This window comes from Aplysia californica, unplaced genomic scaffold (assembly GCF_000002075.1).
Source record: "Aplysia californica isolate F4 #8 unplaced genomic scaffold, AplCal3.0 scaffold00399, whole genome shotgun sequence".
Taxonomy (NCBI): Eukaryota; Metazoa; Mollusca; class Gastropoda; order Aplysiida; family Aplysiidae; genus Aplysia; species Aplysia californica.
Window position 1 is genome coordinate 303,864 of NW_004797669.1, and position 17,260 is coordinate 321,123.

The 17,260-nt window shown below is 37.2% G+C and overlaps 2 protein-coding genes across 2 annotated transcripts in view; one reads left to right on the forward strand and one right to left on the reverse strand.

Moving 5' to 3' along the window:
• LOC101860269 (sperm-associated antigen 17) overlaps nt 1–4,102 on the reverse strand; it is a gene marked incomplete in the record, with an annotated part of 61,954 nt that extends 57,852 nt beyond the window's left edge. The window contains 3 exon segments of the mRNA XM_035971223.1: nt 1,828–2,019; nt 2,502–2,642; nt 3,909–4,102. Of these exon segments, the coding sequence (XP_035827116.1) occupies nt 1,828–2,019; nt 2,502–2,642; nt 3,909–4,010 (435 nt within the window).
• A 34-nt stretch (nt 4,103–4,136) lies between these two features.
• On the forward strand, nt 4,137–6,404 carry LOC101858047 (enoyl-[acyl-carrier-protein] reductase, mitochondrial). Its single transcript, XM_005103976.3, has one exon. The coding sequence runs from the start codon at nt 4,178–4,180 to the stop codon at nt 5,279–5,281; it is 1,104 nt and encodes a 367-aa protein (XP_005104033.1). The 5' UTR covers nt 4,137–4,177; the 3' UTR covers nt 5,282–6,404.
• Nucleotides 6,405–17,260: the final 10,856 nt, after the last annotated feature.

Genomic DNA, 17,260 nt, shown 5'->3' on the forward strand with positions numbered 1-17,260 from the left:
CACACACACACACACACACTCACACACACACACGTACATACTCACACACATACATACACACATGCATGCATATATACATTCAAACACACTTACACACATACAAACACACACACACACACACACACACACACGAATGCACACACACATACACACACACATACACACACACATACACACACACACACACACAAAAGTAATTGTCCTGAAATAAACATTCTCTATCTATCACACTACAGCATGTGCACCTGGCAAAAAAAGATTAATTCTTTTAGTAAGATGAAATAGGCAAAATATCAAATATGAAATATTTCTATTCTCATTCAGTTTGTCTGTGGTAATATAAAATTCACTAGAGTTAAGGCTCTGATTTAGTAATCATATGTGCATCATTATAAGCATTTTCTTATCTTCAGCTATTTGCACAAAAACACATCACGACATATTCAAGATTCTTCCCTGTTATATAAACACTCTGTGAATAATAAAGGATTTTAAACGAAAAAAATCACAAAGAGTGCTGGAAAAAAATAGCTCTTGCACAAAGCAGTGCTCTTCTAATTGAACTAAAAACAGCAATACCTGTGAGTGTTCTCAAACAAAATTAAATGCACAGACACAAAGAGAAGTTGGCAAACTAACATCTTTTGAATTCATTCCAAGCCACTAACAAAACACAGAAATAGATACACATACACAGACACATATACAGATACATAAATAGAAAAACTTGCAAATGCATACTTAAACACATGTGTGCACACACACACACACATGCGCACACACACACACACACACACACACACACACATAAGCAGATACACACACATACAAACATAGAGACGTGCACACACACACACACATACATAGGCCTACACACACACACACATACACACACACACACAAACACACACACACACACACACAAACACACACACATGCATACATACACATAAAAGACAAACAGATAGAGGCATTCATGCAACTACACATACACAAGCATATGAACACACACACACAATGATACACACCTAAACATACACATACACACACACACACAAAAACATATATAGGCCCACATACTGGTTCACAAATGCATCTACACCTTCAAAACACACACACACACACACACACACATACACACTCACACACGCAATTTCAGGCAGAAGCATGTACTTGCTTGTATACGAAGCATTCATACTGATGCAAAAAATACCTCATATACAACAACATATGTGAGGCATTGAATTGAAATCAGGCGCTCATCAAAATAATGCAATCAAAGAAACCGGCATATTTTCTGCAGGTTTGGCAATTACTATCGAATTTTTGTTTTTTGGCCCATCACCTTTATGTCCATTTAAAAACACATTTCTTTGTGGATTTTACTGAAAAACAATGACTAAAGGCACAAAAGTGTAAATTTTCAGTTTCCAACATCTATCAAACTAAGGAAATAACCATCTCAGGGGGGCCATTTTCTCACTAACTTAATCTCTAAAACCAGGCGACCTCCTCCTCCTTCGATCGCAAGTATCTCAACTTCAGTTAAAGGTATTTAGGAATTTTTTTCCTCGAAATTTAAACAAATGAACAAGCTTTAAGATGATGCCAAAATCTCCACATTCCCAAACATTAATGAACGCCAGATTCCACTTCATCGTGACACATATAGACTGCTCAGTGTAAGACTCTGTTCTACGTCACTTTTCAAAATGGCTTACGTTGGAGTTTTACAATAAGCAGTCAATATGGACAATTAGTGTGTCCACTAACAGTTTTGTTCCCTGAAATTTAAAAAAGTGATTTTTTTAAACTCTGAAAGTTTACCTTTGTTTCCAGTTCTCTGCGCTTCAAGTCAGCCGCTTTGATGGCCATAAGTTTCCATTTTATGAGCTTAGCCAGAAGAGGGACTGGGATGGGATCACCAGCATCTAGATATGGTTTGCAAGCTTCACACACTTCAGAGTTGGCGGGAATCTCTTTGGTCTTCTTATTCTTTGGATTTCCGAGATCTCGTACCTGAACAAAAATTCAAAATCATATTATCTGAGTAAACAGTTTTCAATCTTGTTATCTGATTCAACAATTTTCTTGCAAACAGGAGGATTTCTGGCTTATTCTGAGGTTTCCTGGCTTATTCTCTAAATTCAAGAGATATAAAAAGCCTAGATATCATATTAATGAAAATTTGACTGAAGGCACTTCTCCATCAGATTTGTATCTTTGTATGTTTGTAACAGGAAAAATAAACATGAAGCGAGCAAGTAGAAAGCTCCCCAAACCTTTTATCTATTTCAAAGCTAAGAACTACTGAACATAAATAATAATCAGCATTTTTTTTCATTTGACATCAATGCAGCAGCCACAAAAGCTTAAAGGGAACAACAACATTCAAATTATAGAAAGCATTTCAATATATTATAGAAAACTTATCAATAAAACCTAAGCCTTCTTGGTAAGCATGCAAGTTAAATAGAAAAAAATCCAATATTTTCACTCACATCAGTGAATAGTTGCTCCTTGGTGACAACAGAGAATAACTTGCGTGACCCTGTCTGTACAATGGTGTTGAGTGCCTCTATGTGCTTGAAATCTTCAGCCTGCCGACCTACAATCCAGGTCAAGCACGGATTCCAAGACTCCTGCGGTGAGAAAAGAGAGAGGAAAATGTTGAAAATGCATGAAAACTTGAAACAGATTTATTTGCTTGAATTGTTCTTTCATTTAGCTATTCACGCAGGATAAAAGTTAATTAAGTAGATGAACATCATGAAATACAGGCACTTGACCTTGCCAATACGATGCAAATTGCAACCCCCAAAACAAACAAACAAACAACTCCCCCACCCCCTCCAAAAAACAAAAAAAAACAACCAAAAAAGACTCCAATATCGCTGGGCCATGAACCAACTCAAAACTCATCCAGCACACAGTTTTTTAAAGAATAAAACTTTTTCCTAGCCCTACTGGAGCTACATTATCACTTCAACGGGGCATATACTCTTGGAGGTCTCAATATTATAAACTAAAGTAAAAATTGCAAGCAAAAATGCTTTTTGAATTTCATTTCTTCGTGTCAATTATATTAAATCTTTGAGGGGGGTAAACCCACTATGACACGGCTCCTTTTGGTAGGAAATCTATAAGTGACATATACGTCTCTAAATTGGTCATTAAATCAGAACAAGAGAATCTATTTTGATATTTCTTCGTCTAATGAATGAACTCCTGGTAAAAGAGACCTGTTTTCTGCAATTGTCGAAAAAATAATTTAACGCCAAAGTCGTCAAAAAAGAATATTCACGAGCCGCTGCCAGCGGCTTAATTACTGGTAGGGGTTCCAACCACAAGCTACTGCAGCTTGCAGGAGATAAGGAGTTAATAATACTTTTTGAGCTCATCAATGATGAGCTGAATTATGCACTTAAAATTCTTGTCAAATTTATCTTGCACTACAACACAGATACTGCAGGCAATGAAAAAACCCAAAAAAAACCTGGCTCCTCAGATGACAGCTAAAATCCCTAAACACATCAAATGATTTTCTTTTCAATCACCTTTGCATATTTTTTTCCACTTAAAGTTAAAATTAAAGTGGGAAAACCACCAGAGCAGTGGTAGAGAAAAAGCCAGAACTTTGCTCTTAAGTCTGATTGAAGCCACTTAAGTTCCCTTTAATGAAATATTTTTTAATGACTAGAATCTAGCTCTAGATCTAGACGTAGATCTAGATCTATTCTCCTAAAATAAAAATGGAACGAACATTTTTTAATGCATGAAATAGACACATATACATCTAATTGTTGAATATACTACCCTATATAGATCTAGACTCTAGATCTAGAACAAAATAGAATGTAGAGTTACAAATATAAATGAAAATGTGACCGACAGCTGCTATCGCTCACCTCTTCAAATGCACACGACGTCAAAACTTGATCCCACTTTCCGCCTCCAGCAGGACCACCTTTAACGTCGCCACTTTTACCCCGCTTACCAGCTTTCGACATCTTCGATCAACTATAGTTTCTCAAAGGTACAAGTATTATTCCTCCTGAGACAACAACACTAAGGCCTTGCACAGCAAGCGGCCATCTTGTTGTTCCTGTTGCTATGCTCCCGGGCATGCGTGGTTCGGCATTAGTTGCTGCATCCGATGTCAACATAACATTCCAACATGGCGGCCTCCATAGGAAAACATCCGTGCCGACTTTTGTGGAGGACAATCCTCTCAAACGGCATTCGTAAAACCCTAGTGCAAAGAGGTTTGAGTTCCTGCCAGTTGTTCATTGAGGAATGCGGGGATCCGAATGAGGTTCTGAAGAATGCTTCTATCGAAATTGCTTCTCCACTTGCATCACGCGAGGTTCTTGTGAAGATGATGATGTCGCCAATCAATCCATCAGACATAAACATGATTGAGGGGACGTATTTTGTTCAACCTCCACTCCCCGCTGTTATGGGAAACGAAGGGGTAGGAAAAATCGCTGGTGTTGGGAAGGATGTCAGAGGGCTCAGTGAAGGGGACTGGATAATACCTGCAGATACAGCTTGGGGTACTTGGCGGAATTACAAAGTTGCACTTGAAGAAGATGTTATCAAGATACCGAATGACATCCCTCTGCTGTCTGCTGCAACTCTTTCTGTGAACCCCTGTACTGCATATCGTATGCTAAAAGACTATGTGGACTTGAAAAGTGGTGATGTTGTCATTCAAAATGGTGCAAACAGTGGAGTAGGTATCAATGTCATTCAGTTGGCCAAAGAGTGGAATTTTAAGACTGTTAATATTGTTCGAGATCGTCCTGACTTTGAAAGACTGAAAAAGTATCTAATGTCTTTAGGTGCTGATTATGTGGTGACAGAGGAGTTTGTGCGAAAACCAGAAATGAAAAAGTTAATGAAAGACTTGGGCAGTAAGCCCAAATTGGCTTTCAATGGTGTTGGAGGAAACTCGGCTACAGAGCTGATCCGTTATTTGGGACAGGGTGGAGTAATGGTCACATATGGCGGGATGTCTCGAAGACCAGTGATGGCGCCAACAGGTGCCCTGATCTTCAAAGAAATCAAACTCTGTGGATATTGGAACACTCAGTGGAATCATCGTCACGCAGACGATCTCTTGAGGTTCGAAATGTTAGCAGACTTGTGCAGTCTCATAAAGAAGGGAAAACTTTCCCCTCCACCTTGTGAATTCTACGCTTTGGAAGAGTATAAAGGTGCTATTAGACAGGCTACTGAGGGCTTCAAGGGAGGAAAGATGGTTTTTCAGATGGAATAAGTCAATACAACTTTTATAAAAAATGATGACTCATCATTGCATACTTGAAGCAATCACGATCTGTTACTCGATCAAAATGAATGCATAATTATAAAAGCCCTTGGGAAGTTAGTGAAAGTATCATGACCATTTTTCTCAGAGAATGATATTGAGAATCAAAAAGTATTGTACCAAGCCATCGTCTTATTTATAATGGAGTTTAATCCCTTGGAGTTTATATTTTTTTCAGTCTTGAAAACTGGTTATAAATAAATACCATGATAATTTTTTGGGTTAATTTAATCCCAAACATTATTTCACTGATGGTGTAATTGGATTTATTTTTTTTTGTGGTAAAGGTTGCTGTAACCATGATCTTGAGTCAGTAATTTTATGTGTTCAGAGCCACTAGATATTATTTTATATTACTACGGTACTTCTGATTTTCGTGACTATTTTATTGCACTTTTCATCAAGGTCTTGGCCAGATGGTGATACATGACATTGTACTGCAGGTATTGCTTTACATTTTTACAAACTGAATTTAGTTAAAAAATCATTTCTTTGTAAAAACCCTAGTCACAGTTCAGTTTACCAAGTTCAGCTCAGCTCATATTCAGAGTCTGAGTGTCTGCTTGTTAGTTTTTACTTGGTAAGCTGATAACTTTTATTTGATCTGGTGCATAAATTTATGTGAATTCATCGAATGACATATATACGATATACAGTGGAACTCGGATTCAACGAGAACTCGGATTCAACGAAAGGAGATGGATTCCCCGTATTTTTTGTTCTTTAAAATAAAAAAAATCCCGGATTCAACGAGCACTTAAATCAGCAAGCTCAGATTCAACAAGGTCGTTTCCACGGTGAACAGCCCCCGCAGACGTGGCTTCGCTCATTTTTCTCCCACCAGTAACTTTGTCTATTCCCGGAAACCATCCAATGCACCTGCATCGTGAACCTTTTTTAGGCTATTCACTTTGCCGATTGCATGCGACCAATCAGCGGCCTTTTTTCATAAAGGCATATATGCGTTGTTGGCACGCACCTGTCAAGTCTAGCATGTATCGAGGTCGGATGGGCGGCCTGCACACGTGTGACCGTGTGTCGGGGGGTGGGTGGAGGGGGGGGTCACCATCGGTCTGGCATGGAACGCATCACAGTCATAGTCTTTTTCCCCAACTGATCATTATTACAATGATAAGCTAGACTTGACGTAGATCTATGTAATGAATATTGTGCATTGGTCTATGGAATCAAAAGTTGCTGTGTGCTAGGCTCTACACAGCAACACAACTTTTTGGCAAACAATCGAGATGACACAGGCGTGCATTTGAATGAATCTGTCTTTTTTTTAGCACAGCTCATAATATGCAGGCATTTCAGGCACCAATTGTTACTTCTCTTTATAATACATTACTTGCTCAGAGCTTATAATTTTCTACCCAAAACCTCATGTTTGTTATCACAAACTCTCGGATTCAATGAGATTTTAGGTCAGGCCTGGTGACCTCGGAATCCGAGTTCCACTGTATATATGTCTGACAGAATCCAAACTTGATTGTAAGGGATTTCCAAAAGTGAAATGTCACATTGAAATTCTCTTGTTATACATTGAAATGTTATGCTTTTTAATACATTACTACATGTAAACAGATAATGAAAAATTGTGACTTAGTCAAAGAATCTGTTTCTCACTTTAATGCTTGCAATTTTCTTTTCATTTTTAAGTAAAGCAATCGGATAAATGCAGTTGTTCAAGTGAAGTGCCTTATGATTAGAACTTGACAGTACCGTATGCTAAGCTCTTCCTGTGTAAATGTAGACATGCCAGGTCACTGGATGGTCAACCAGAATGTGTGTTCTACTTTGATGCTTTACCACCAGACCAGTCTGAAAACTGTTCCACTTGATGGTCTTCCAGTCTGCCACAATCCTCTTTACTAAACATTTTCCCTTGTGTTTACACAGATGTTTTGATTGTTGTACCATAGTCTGTCAGGGCGGAAGGTGGGGACCCCATTATCATGGCACACTGTCAACAAGTGGACTGGTTATCCTATAAAAATCTATACTTGTTGCCTATATATTTGAATTTGCCTCTAGTTCTAGAAGGAAGATCTTATTTTTGATGAGCACAGAACTCTGAAAAAGACCCCTCTGTGCATTTTGAGAGATCAGTGGTTTTTAAGTTTTCAAATTTCTTGCATTTTATCTAATATTGTTACTTTTAATAGCATGCTGTAGGCTCTCTGTGTTGTACATTTTCCTAGCTGCTTACCTATCATTTTTTGTTTGGGGTGGGGTTCAGGTAATGTTAAGAGACTATTAGGGAATGACTTGCGAATGTACGCCATTTACTGAAGGAAAGTGTGCAGTTATTTATAATGCCCTTTTTTCCTGGAAACATGCATGCCACCTCCCCCTCCCCTCACACGTATACAGTCACACACAGATTCACCAAAAGAGCTCATGAATGCTTCAGTTCCTCCAATTTTCAAATATGCCCCGGTATATTGTGTATGACAGTGTATGGTATTAGTCGTCATCAAGTTTACCAAGGTTCTGTTGTGATAATGGAATATTGTGACGTACTACGCAAGGACTGATTGTACTGTGTTGTGTTCAAGTCATAATATTACATGGTATAGGTTTGTCCGAAGTTGTGAATCTTCTGTTCGAGTTCGAATGAAGATTGATAGAAAAGGTGAAATGGAAGTAAGTGAAAAAAGCTGTGTGAAAACGAAAAGTGAAAAGCTACAAAAGTTGTCAGTTTTCTTGATTTGGCAAAAGGAATCCTTCGCCATATCATTGGGGGTTTTTTTCACTTCTTTTACTTCATATGTTTTGTCTTTCCCTTGATGTTCTGGATACTGCTGTTGCTAGAAATGCCATACAATTATTTATTGGCCCCAACAAGTACACAAATGTCATATATATATATAATATATGATTTTCTGACAAACATGCTACAGTGTATTGCATTTTCTGGAAATTTCTTCAAATTTGTTTTCAGGATTTTAAAATTTCCTGCACTGATTATAATTTTTTAATTGAATTTTCTTAATTTGTTTTGATATTAAATTTGCTTACTTTGATTTCATGAACTGAATTATGTTTGGTCTAGATGTTTTTGAATATGATGATTGTCTGAGATCCTTGTGGACTATCTTCATGTTTTTGTTTTGTTTGACTGTAATGTTTGTAATATGTTTTCTGCTCCAACTATACAATTTAGATCATTTTGAGGATGGGCTGCTGAGTCAGATATTTACAACATCCTCATAGGCAGACTGAGATACGTTACTTGATGAAAAACCTTCCCCCCTCATGGGAATCGAAACTCATGCCATCTGCATGCTATGACAACGAAAAGCCTGACCTGAATGGAACAGAAAAAGACGGCAGATGAAATAAAACACACACGCAGACTAACTCTCCCATGTACATATGTGGTGTATTGTTCGTCTTTTTTCTTCTTCTTTTTTTTTAAACCCCAAATCTGGTCATATGACTCCACTTTTAAATTTTTAATATGATAATATGTTTGGGGTATTATTTTTAAAAAAATAAGTGTAGGTGGTTGGAGGGTGCTCCGGTGTGGTATGCTCCTTCTTTCTTATAAAAAATCTCCCCTCCTTCTTTTTCGTGTTTGTTACTCTTTCTTGTAACACTTCTAATCTTCTGCACATATATGACCTTTTTGTGTTGCAAGTGCTGTAAAACTCTTACTAAAACTAAAAAAACTGTTTAATAAGTAGGTGTTTTACTTAATGCCCCATCAACACAATTTGGATTATCATATAGGAGAGAGGCTTCAATCCTGCCTGTCAGAGACAACTGGTACTGAGAGGGATACAGCATTACAGCAGAGTGAGAGAGACTGAGATACTCAATATTAATTTGTCCCCACTTGGAAATCAGTTCAGGTCTGCGAGTGACAGCAAAGCGCCTCACAGTTCACAACCAGACATATTTGTATCCAGTAAAGTGCAAAGTATTATGCAAAAGTAGAAGCAAAGAATCCCTAGAGTTGGCACTGGTAGGGGTGTGCTGCTGTAAGGTCAGTTGATATCATGCTAAGCTATGGAACAGATGATCCCTTACTCAAAATCAGATCCCCTTTTGAAGTGGATGATATTTTTACACTTTATTAGTCGTTTGGGTAGTTTTCAAAGCTCTCCATTTACAGTAAAACCCTTATGCTGTGATCTTTACTGGACTAGAGAATTTCTTCGTGTTTAGCAGATTTCTGATTTAGGAGAGTTTCAGTGCATGGAGTAAGGGAAGGGGGGGGGGGGGGGGGGGGGGGGGGAATTTGAAATCTTTTGTGGTACATTTAACAGGAATTTCATGTTAAATGGCTTTACATTAAACGAAGTCTACTGCATTTGGTTCGATCCAGTCGGAAGTTAAAATTCAGAAATCCCTCCACAGGTGTTGTTGGTCTGTTGTACTGTACAACAATGATTGCAAATTAGCATGATACAGTCTCGCATGCATACAGCGAATCAACGGAGCATGGAAATCTTTTCGTTACATACTAATTTTCTTTTTTATATATATATACAGTGGAAACCACATATAACAGGCCCGGTAATAACAGGGATCTGGCAATAACAGGGATTTTTAAAATCCCCGCTTTTTCCTACTCTTTGTCTCTATTAAAAGTCATCGGCAATAACAGGGCCTCATCGGAGCCCAACCGGTTATAGCAGGGACAAAGGCTCGTTAACAATGTGTAGAGAGAGAGAGAGAGAGAGTAACGCAGTAATGGAGCACGCTCACGCAAGCCATGCCACTGCAAGCACACGCGGTGTGTGAAGCGGGAGAGGGCTGCGTGTGCTGCAGACCTCGATCTAGCCCGAAACCTAGCAACACGCACGTGTAATGTGTCACCAACGATGTCAAGCGCAAGAGAAAATGCCTTTCAATTGACAAAAAATACTAAATAATCCAGGCTGTTGACAAAAAGCAAGCTCCACTGGCAGAGATTTGTCGTCAGTTCGACTTTCCATAAGGGTCGTTTCACACCATTATAAAGGATAGAGAGAAAATAGTAGCAGCATACTCCAATGGAAAGTTTGCTCTGGATCGAAAGAAGATGAGACTACCAGATGCATATGCTGTGGACCAAGCTCTTCTGATGTGGTTTAAAGAGGCAAGGAAGGAGAAAATTGGTGCCAAAACATCTGTTCATGGGTACTTATGACAAGGGAAACTACCCATGAATAAGTACAGCTGGATTAGCCCACAAATGCTTTCTTTCCTTGCATTTCTGATATAACAGGGATCGGATATAACAGGACATTTTCTCTACTCCCACCATCCCTGTTATATCAGGTTTCCACTGTACACATTTTAAAAATACCAAGAATATATAGGACTTATGTATAAAAAAAACCTAGGGACCTGAGAATTTGTTCGCTGTGTGTATGTGTTTCACTATCATGTGTGGTAGACTGTATTATTAATATTAGCCACATCTTAAGAGAAAAAGACGAAGAATAAACAATGATGATAGAAGTCAAAAGGTAAAGACATCATCATAACACTCACTTATTACTTACTTCATCTGAACTACCTGTATACTCTCCTGAACCATTTCCATAACAAAAGACACAACTCCTTTAGAACTGTAAAAAGATTGTAATTGTGTGAAATGATTTATAAAATTTTTAATAAAAGAAAATGACATGGTGGAGCACAGAAACATGGACAATAAATTTTTGTCTTCTTTCTCCATTTTTTCTGCTGCAACTGAGACTGAGATCCTTCTAACACACACACTCACGCACACACACAAACACACATACGCAGGCACACACAAAGATGCTACAGACATGCATATATGCATGCAAAAATACAAGTCCACTTATGCACAGAAGCACGCTTGAAATCCTTCATACAATCATACACACAAGTTATTATAACACTTGTTACTGCATCAGTTGTCTTCCATTCACCCCATTTTTCCACCATGTTCAATTATAATCAGTGTACATGAATTATGGATCGAAATAAATAAATAGTGCTGAAGTATAGGGCGTTTATACTAAAAATAATATACAAGGTCATATCGCGCCAGTCAAAATTCAGACGCCTGTCAATTCTACAAAGAGAAATGGATTTGCTTACACTTTTTACACTACTCTATTACTATATATGTGTGGCAGTCTGGGAAAACTTGGTGGAGGACACACAGATGTTGTCAACAAAGACAGTCTGAGATCCATTAAATTTTGGTATTCGTATTCTACATATAGTTTGAAATTATATGAAGTGTACCTTATTTAGATTTGCATTGTTTAAAAATTATTTTTTTTTACCAAATTGGAATAGAATATAAAATGTTCTAATTTTTTTACATATCATCTTTTTTACTATGGTACCAGATGTACGAAAAATCTAAAGAGAATGTTTTAAAAAACTGGGAAATTTTGTTTCTGAAACTATTTTAGAGTCTAGAGAACCTTTTCAAAGTTCATGAACCATGAAATATGTCTGCATTGCAAAAACAAAAAAGATGTTATTGAAATTAGATTATAATATATTCAAAATAGACTTGTATACTCAAAACTTTTGGTTTGGCGTTAAACCTTTTGTAAAACATCCTTTTCCTTATATTCAGAACAAGGTAGACCTACATATCACTTATGTGTTTAATTTTATACTGATGAAAGAAATTTCCTCCTCTGAAATGTATTCTTTTCAGATTTTCACTTCGCAGTTCCTAACCTGAAAGTAAAAGAGAAAATCTTAGTCATATATATGTGAAAATAAATACATGTATTTTCTAATGTGATGAGCAGGGAAATGATAGTGTTTTCCTATGATATAACACTATTGTTTTAAAGGGCTAAATAACGATGCTGGGTCTCTCTTCCCTAGACCATCACAACGTTAACTTTGTATTCACTCTGCTCAACAAATCCATCTTCACTCTCCTGAAGAAGAGTCACGGAAGTTGAGTAGCCTAATTCATATACCGATAAACCAGGTAATAATAGTTCCTACTGAACTCATACTCATACTCTTTCCTTGTGAAGGAAATGTTTCAAAAGTAGAAAAACGTTCCCAGAAAAAGCCATAGAGAAAAATGTAATGAAAACTTGTCCAACTTTCTGAGTAAAATAGAAATGTATATATTGAAAATAGTCAAAGACAACATGAGGGAGAGACACCGAAGAGATCATATACCAAAAAGTATAAGAGATTGTGTCTAGAGACATGGCTCCTTCAATAAAATTAAAGCAACAAATAGTTAGCGTATCAATATCTTTCACAAACATAAATAGTTTATCGAAAAATGTTCTTCAAACACACTCGCGCCCATTGCATGCAATAGTAATAGATCTACAGTAGAGTCCTCTTATACCAAAATGTAGGGGACTGCTGGATTTTTTTCAGTTTAGCCAGGTTTTGGTTTGGAGAGGTTAAACAAATCAGGGATTTTATTTTCTTTCGGTTTACTGCTGCTTTCAGAATAACCATGCTCAGTTTAAACAGACTCCACTGTAAATAAATAATAAATTACATTAATGAAGGCAAACTATGTATTTCTTTTCATACCTTTGCAAGTACTCAAGAAACAGTCTTACAAAATCTTCTACCACTACTGCTAGCTCTCAATTACACCTTTGAGCTAAAAGAAATATATACATTCACCTTTTTCACCACAATCTCAAAATCTTAATCACATTGCACTCAACAAACATGTTGATCTATTTATTCCTCACAGGAATCTCAAATAACATATTGGGAGACATTGCAAAATGTGAACTTGGTGGGTCAAGAGGATCTGAGTACATTGAGGAGAGAGAGAGAGAAATTTTTTTTTCTAAATCTCATTCTCACGTCAGAAAAAAAGAAGTCACATCTCAAAACCTCTGGCATTCTTCTTTGGGGTCAAAATTAAAGGAGACAAAACCTGAGCGTGGAAAAAAACCCTAAAAGTCATCAACTGATTAAACACTAGCAACCAAAATATTATAAAATCTATACTATAGGCCTACTCTTAATCCAGCTCTGTTTAATTAAGTACTTTTAAAATTTAAAGGCAAAGGCCACATCTCCAGGCACTTAAAAAACTCCCCTGCCACTTCTTTCTCCTTAAACAAAGGGATTTTTACTCAAATACATATAACATGGTACAACAAATGTATTCTCTAAAAGTATTCTCACTAGCAAGTAAAGAGTTTGCTCTCTGGTTCGACTGGTCACTAGACATGAACTGGCAAAGACTAAAAAAAAAAGCAGATTCTGCCAGCAGCAAACTACAGTATAACACAGATAGGTTGAACACTGAAGACTCAGAATCAAACATTCGTCAAACTGTACCTGCGGTCCCATTTTTTTTCTTCATCTTTATAAGATATCCCTCGATTCACCAAGGCCAGTCCCAATGAATTCAAGCTATCCGTGTTATACTGTACGTTCATTTATAAATCACTTATGTCACAAATACTGTCGTGTCACAAAGTGAACCGAATAATGTTCATTTATGAATCAGTCCTCACACAGTGAAGCAGCATAACAATAACGAGGTGCTGAGGCTTTTATAAATAATTTCAAATAGCCTTGCAAATGGTTAGAGAAATCTTTGACTATGTACAGGCAAGAACTGCACAGCAGCTCACATTCTACTAAAATTATGACATGTGTCACTATGCCGTGGATTCGGGCTCTTAGCAATTTTGGGGGATGTAGAGTTATTCATATTGGTATCATCTTAAAGCTTTTTCACGTGTCTTGCTTTGGATGAAAAAAATATCCATTTATCTTGAATAGAAGTCGGGATATTTGCGAATGAAGGAGGTGGGGGTCACCTGGTTTCAAAGGTAAAATTAGTAAGAAAATGGTTTCCTCACGTTGATAAACTTTGACAAGTTCCTGATTTCACCACGCTGCCTCATATATTATAAGAAATTAAAACAATTCATTCGATGTTAAGGAAATGAGCCCTAACACAGTTTAAAATCATTCCAAGCATTGACAACTGTACATTTTGCACAAATCACACTCAAACAACTACTTCCATCGCCATCTAAAGCTAAGAAATTTTCACACAAGCTTGCAACTGCAGCACCAGGAAAAAAGAGAAAATAGGCCTACCACAAATGTTTTTCTCTCTGCAGGGCACACCCAAAAACAAAAGTACACAATTAATGTCCAAGTTAGCCAAAGCCAAAATCGTAAAAAAGTGGAAAAGTCTTCTACGAAAGCTAAAAGAAAAAAATAGATGTATTCCAAAACCAGATTATTACTACACAAGGTAAGAAAACATGTTCAATAACCATTGATCTTTCATGGTCAATTACGAGTAATGTAAAATAATTGTAAAGTTATTGTTGAAGTTTTTCACTCTGATCAACACTATTTAGGTCATATAGGAGGTGGGCTACTTTGTCCCTGCCTATCATGGTCAACATGGGAGAAGAGGGGTACAATGTCCCAATAGAAAGACACGGACAATAATCAATAAAAATTCTTTCCGCACGGAAATTGAACTGACGTCTTTTGCATGCAACAGCTGAGTGCCTAAACACTGCACCACAGACACCAATGTCAATAACATAATAAATAATCATTCAAATGACAGTAAACAACATGACACGGTATGGCGGACGGGATTCTAAGTGAGGTAGGCAACAGTCAACTGTGAAGGCTGAAAGAAATGGACTTCTTGTGAATCTGGCTTGGCGGAAAAGAGTAAATAATCAGATTCTGCTAAAGTTTTTGACAAGGCTGAAATATTCCATGACAACAATCATTTTCTAAACTGTATAGAGCATAAAGGAGTGTATAAAGGATGCAAGAGGCTTGAAAGAAAAGGTTCAATTATTTACATGTATAGTCAACTTTTCTTTTAGTTTTACCATCATTCTTTATCACAGAGAAAAGTGACCGTAAAGACAGGTATCTGCTATGAACAGGGTCTGAGTTATGACAACTTATTAAATGATGGTTTAAAATCTGAAATCTGATTTTTATCTTTACAGTTTACAGTTCATTTCCAGCAAAATTGCTTTTTATCATAAGAAGACCCTTTTGAATTGACGGAACTAGCAGTCAGTCCGAGGACAGGTTGGTAGAAAACTTTTGTAGCAAGAAGCTACTGTGAGCAAGCTTTGAGGCCAACTTGTCGCAAAAAGGATGACCGTGGTTGCGTTGGGCAGGGACCACTATGAGCAGGTTAAAAATATTGGAAAAATGCAAGGGTTTCACAGAACAGTGGCCGTTTTTACAGGTGACCACAATATAAAGAGGTAACCATTGAGGCAGGTTCGACTGTAATTGCTATTGCGAAAATGAAGAAAAAAGACTTCCTTCTCTGGGACAATTCAGAAGAATGCAGTGGCACGATTTACACACAATCTCACGGGAAAACTGATTTCCCAATGAATCGTCATTTTACAAGTGCAAATGTCCTAAATCTATCCTATGTCATGGTAGAGTCTGTACGTCGGTCTCATTTCAAACATGAATTATTCGTCTGAAATTTGATTATGACAAAATACATCATAACAATTGTGCTGTATCAGAATGCAATATGAGACTGGGTGTAGCAAATTTTCATAATACAGATATAATTTTCAAACCATCAATAAACGGCTACATGTAAATGGAGTCAGAGCAGCAATATTCTCAGAGAAGAATGTCTCAACTTAATGTAAACTCATTGCCATTTATAATGAAGATTTGCGTTCCTCTGTTTTTCTTTCTGTAATCAACAGATGAGAGAGAACATTGCACTCATCAATTATCATATTTCTATACATGTCTCCATAAATATTTTTACTGCAGTATAACACGGAGAGGTCGAACACAGAACACTCGAAATCACACATCTGTCGCACTGTGCCTGGGGTCCCAGTATTTTTTTCTTCTTTATCTTTGTAAGATATCCCTCGAACTACCGAGGCCGGTCCCGACAAATTCGAGCTATCCGTGTTACACCGTACATCTTAAGACAAAAGAAAAAACACCACAAATATATATGTACATAATGGCAAGTTCAATGAGGTACGATACAGACCAATAAGAGTCACATATCGGTAAAAGTAAAGTACCCTCCCCCGACCCCCCAATCCCATATCTTCATCACGCACATTGATGACTACAGTCAGCTGTTTCCTGTTTCTATAAGACATAGAATCAAGCCCACTGTGACCATCTACAGTGCCCCAAGGTCTGCAAACTTGTTTGGATTGGGGGGGGGGGAGACACTTTACTTTAACCCATACATCATAGCACCTTCAGCTTGGTGAGAATTGAATAAACCAAGGAAGAAAGAGGAAAGATCTTTGGTCTGTTTTTCAGGGCTCGTCAGCACACAACACTTTTCTTTTTGTCACATCTTAACCCCTTCACTGTTAAATCAGCTTTATAATAAAATAACTTTCAGAGAACGCATACCACCTCTGGCAATACTGTGAAGGAATTAAGGTGTCATGTTAACTCATAGCAGATACAGTTTAATAAAAGGAAAGGAAGCTAAGAGTGGTTATGATTGTAATATTAACAGAAGATATATAAAAATGTATTAACCTCGTGTTTACCGTTGCAACTTACATTGACAAATTGTAAGATCCTGAAATAAATAATTTTCTTACTGATCACATGGGATAAATCCACAATTTCACCTCAATTCAACAAAACTGACTATTCTCAACCTCCAGAAAGCACAGCTACACTACTACACTGAATATGACTTGCAGGTTTAAAGCATTACAAAGCTAATGAACAATATGACTTGCGTTCTCCTCAAAACGAACAAAAGGTACACCAGAACAGTGACAGGTTCCTCATGTGTTCTTTTATGGCTGTAGTATTCTTCACGTAGCCAAAAACATTGTACGTGATAAAATTCTCAAAAATGATAAGTTACCACAGTAGAGAGTATAAGAAGAAGTAAAGTACAGGGTACAAAACAAGTATGATTAGATAATGCTCAAAAGAGTCAAATGATATCTATCACAAATATTCAATATGTGA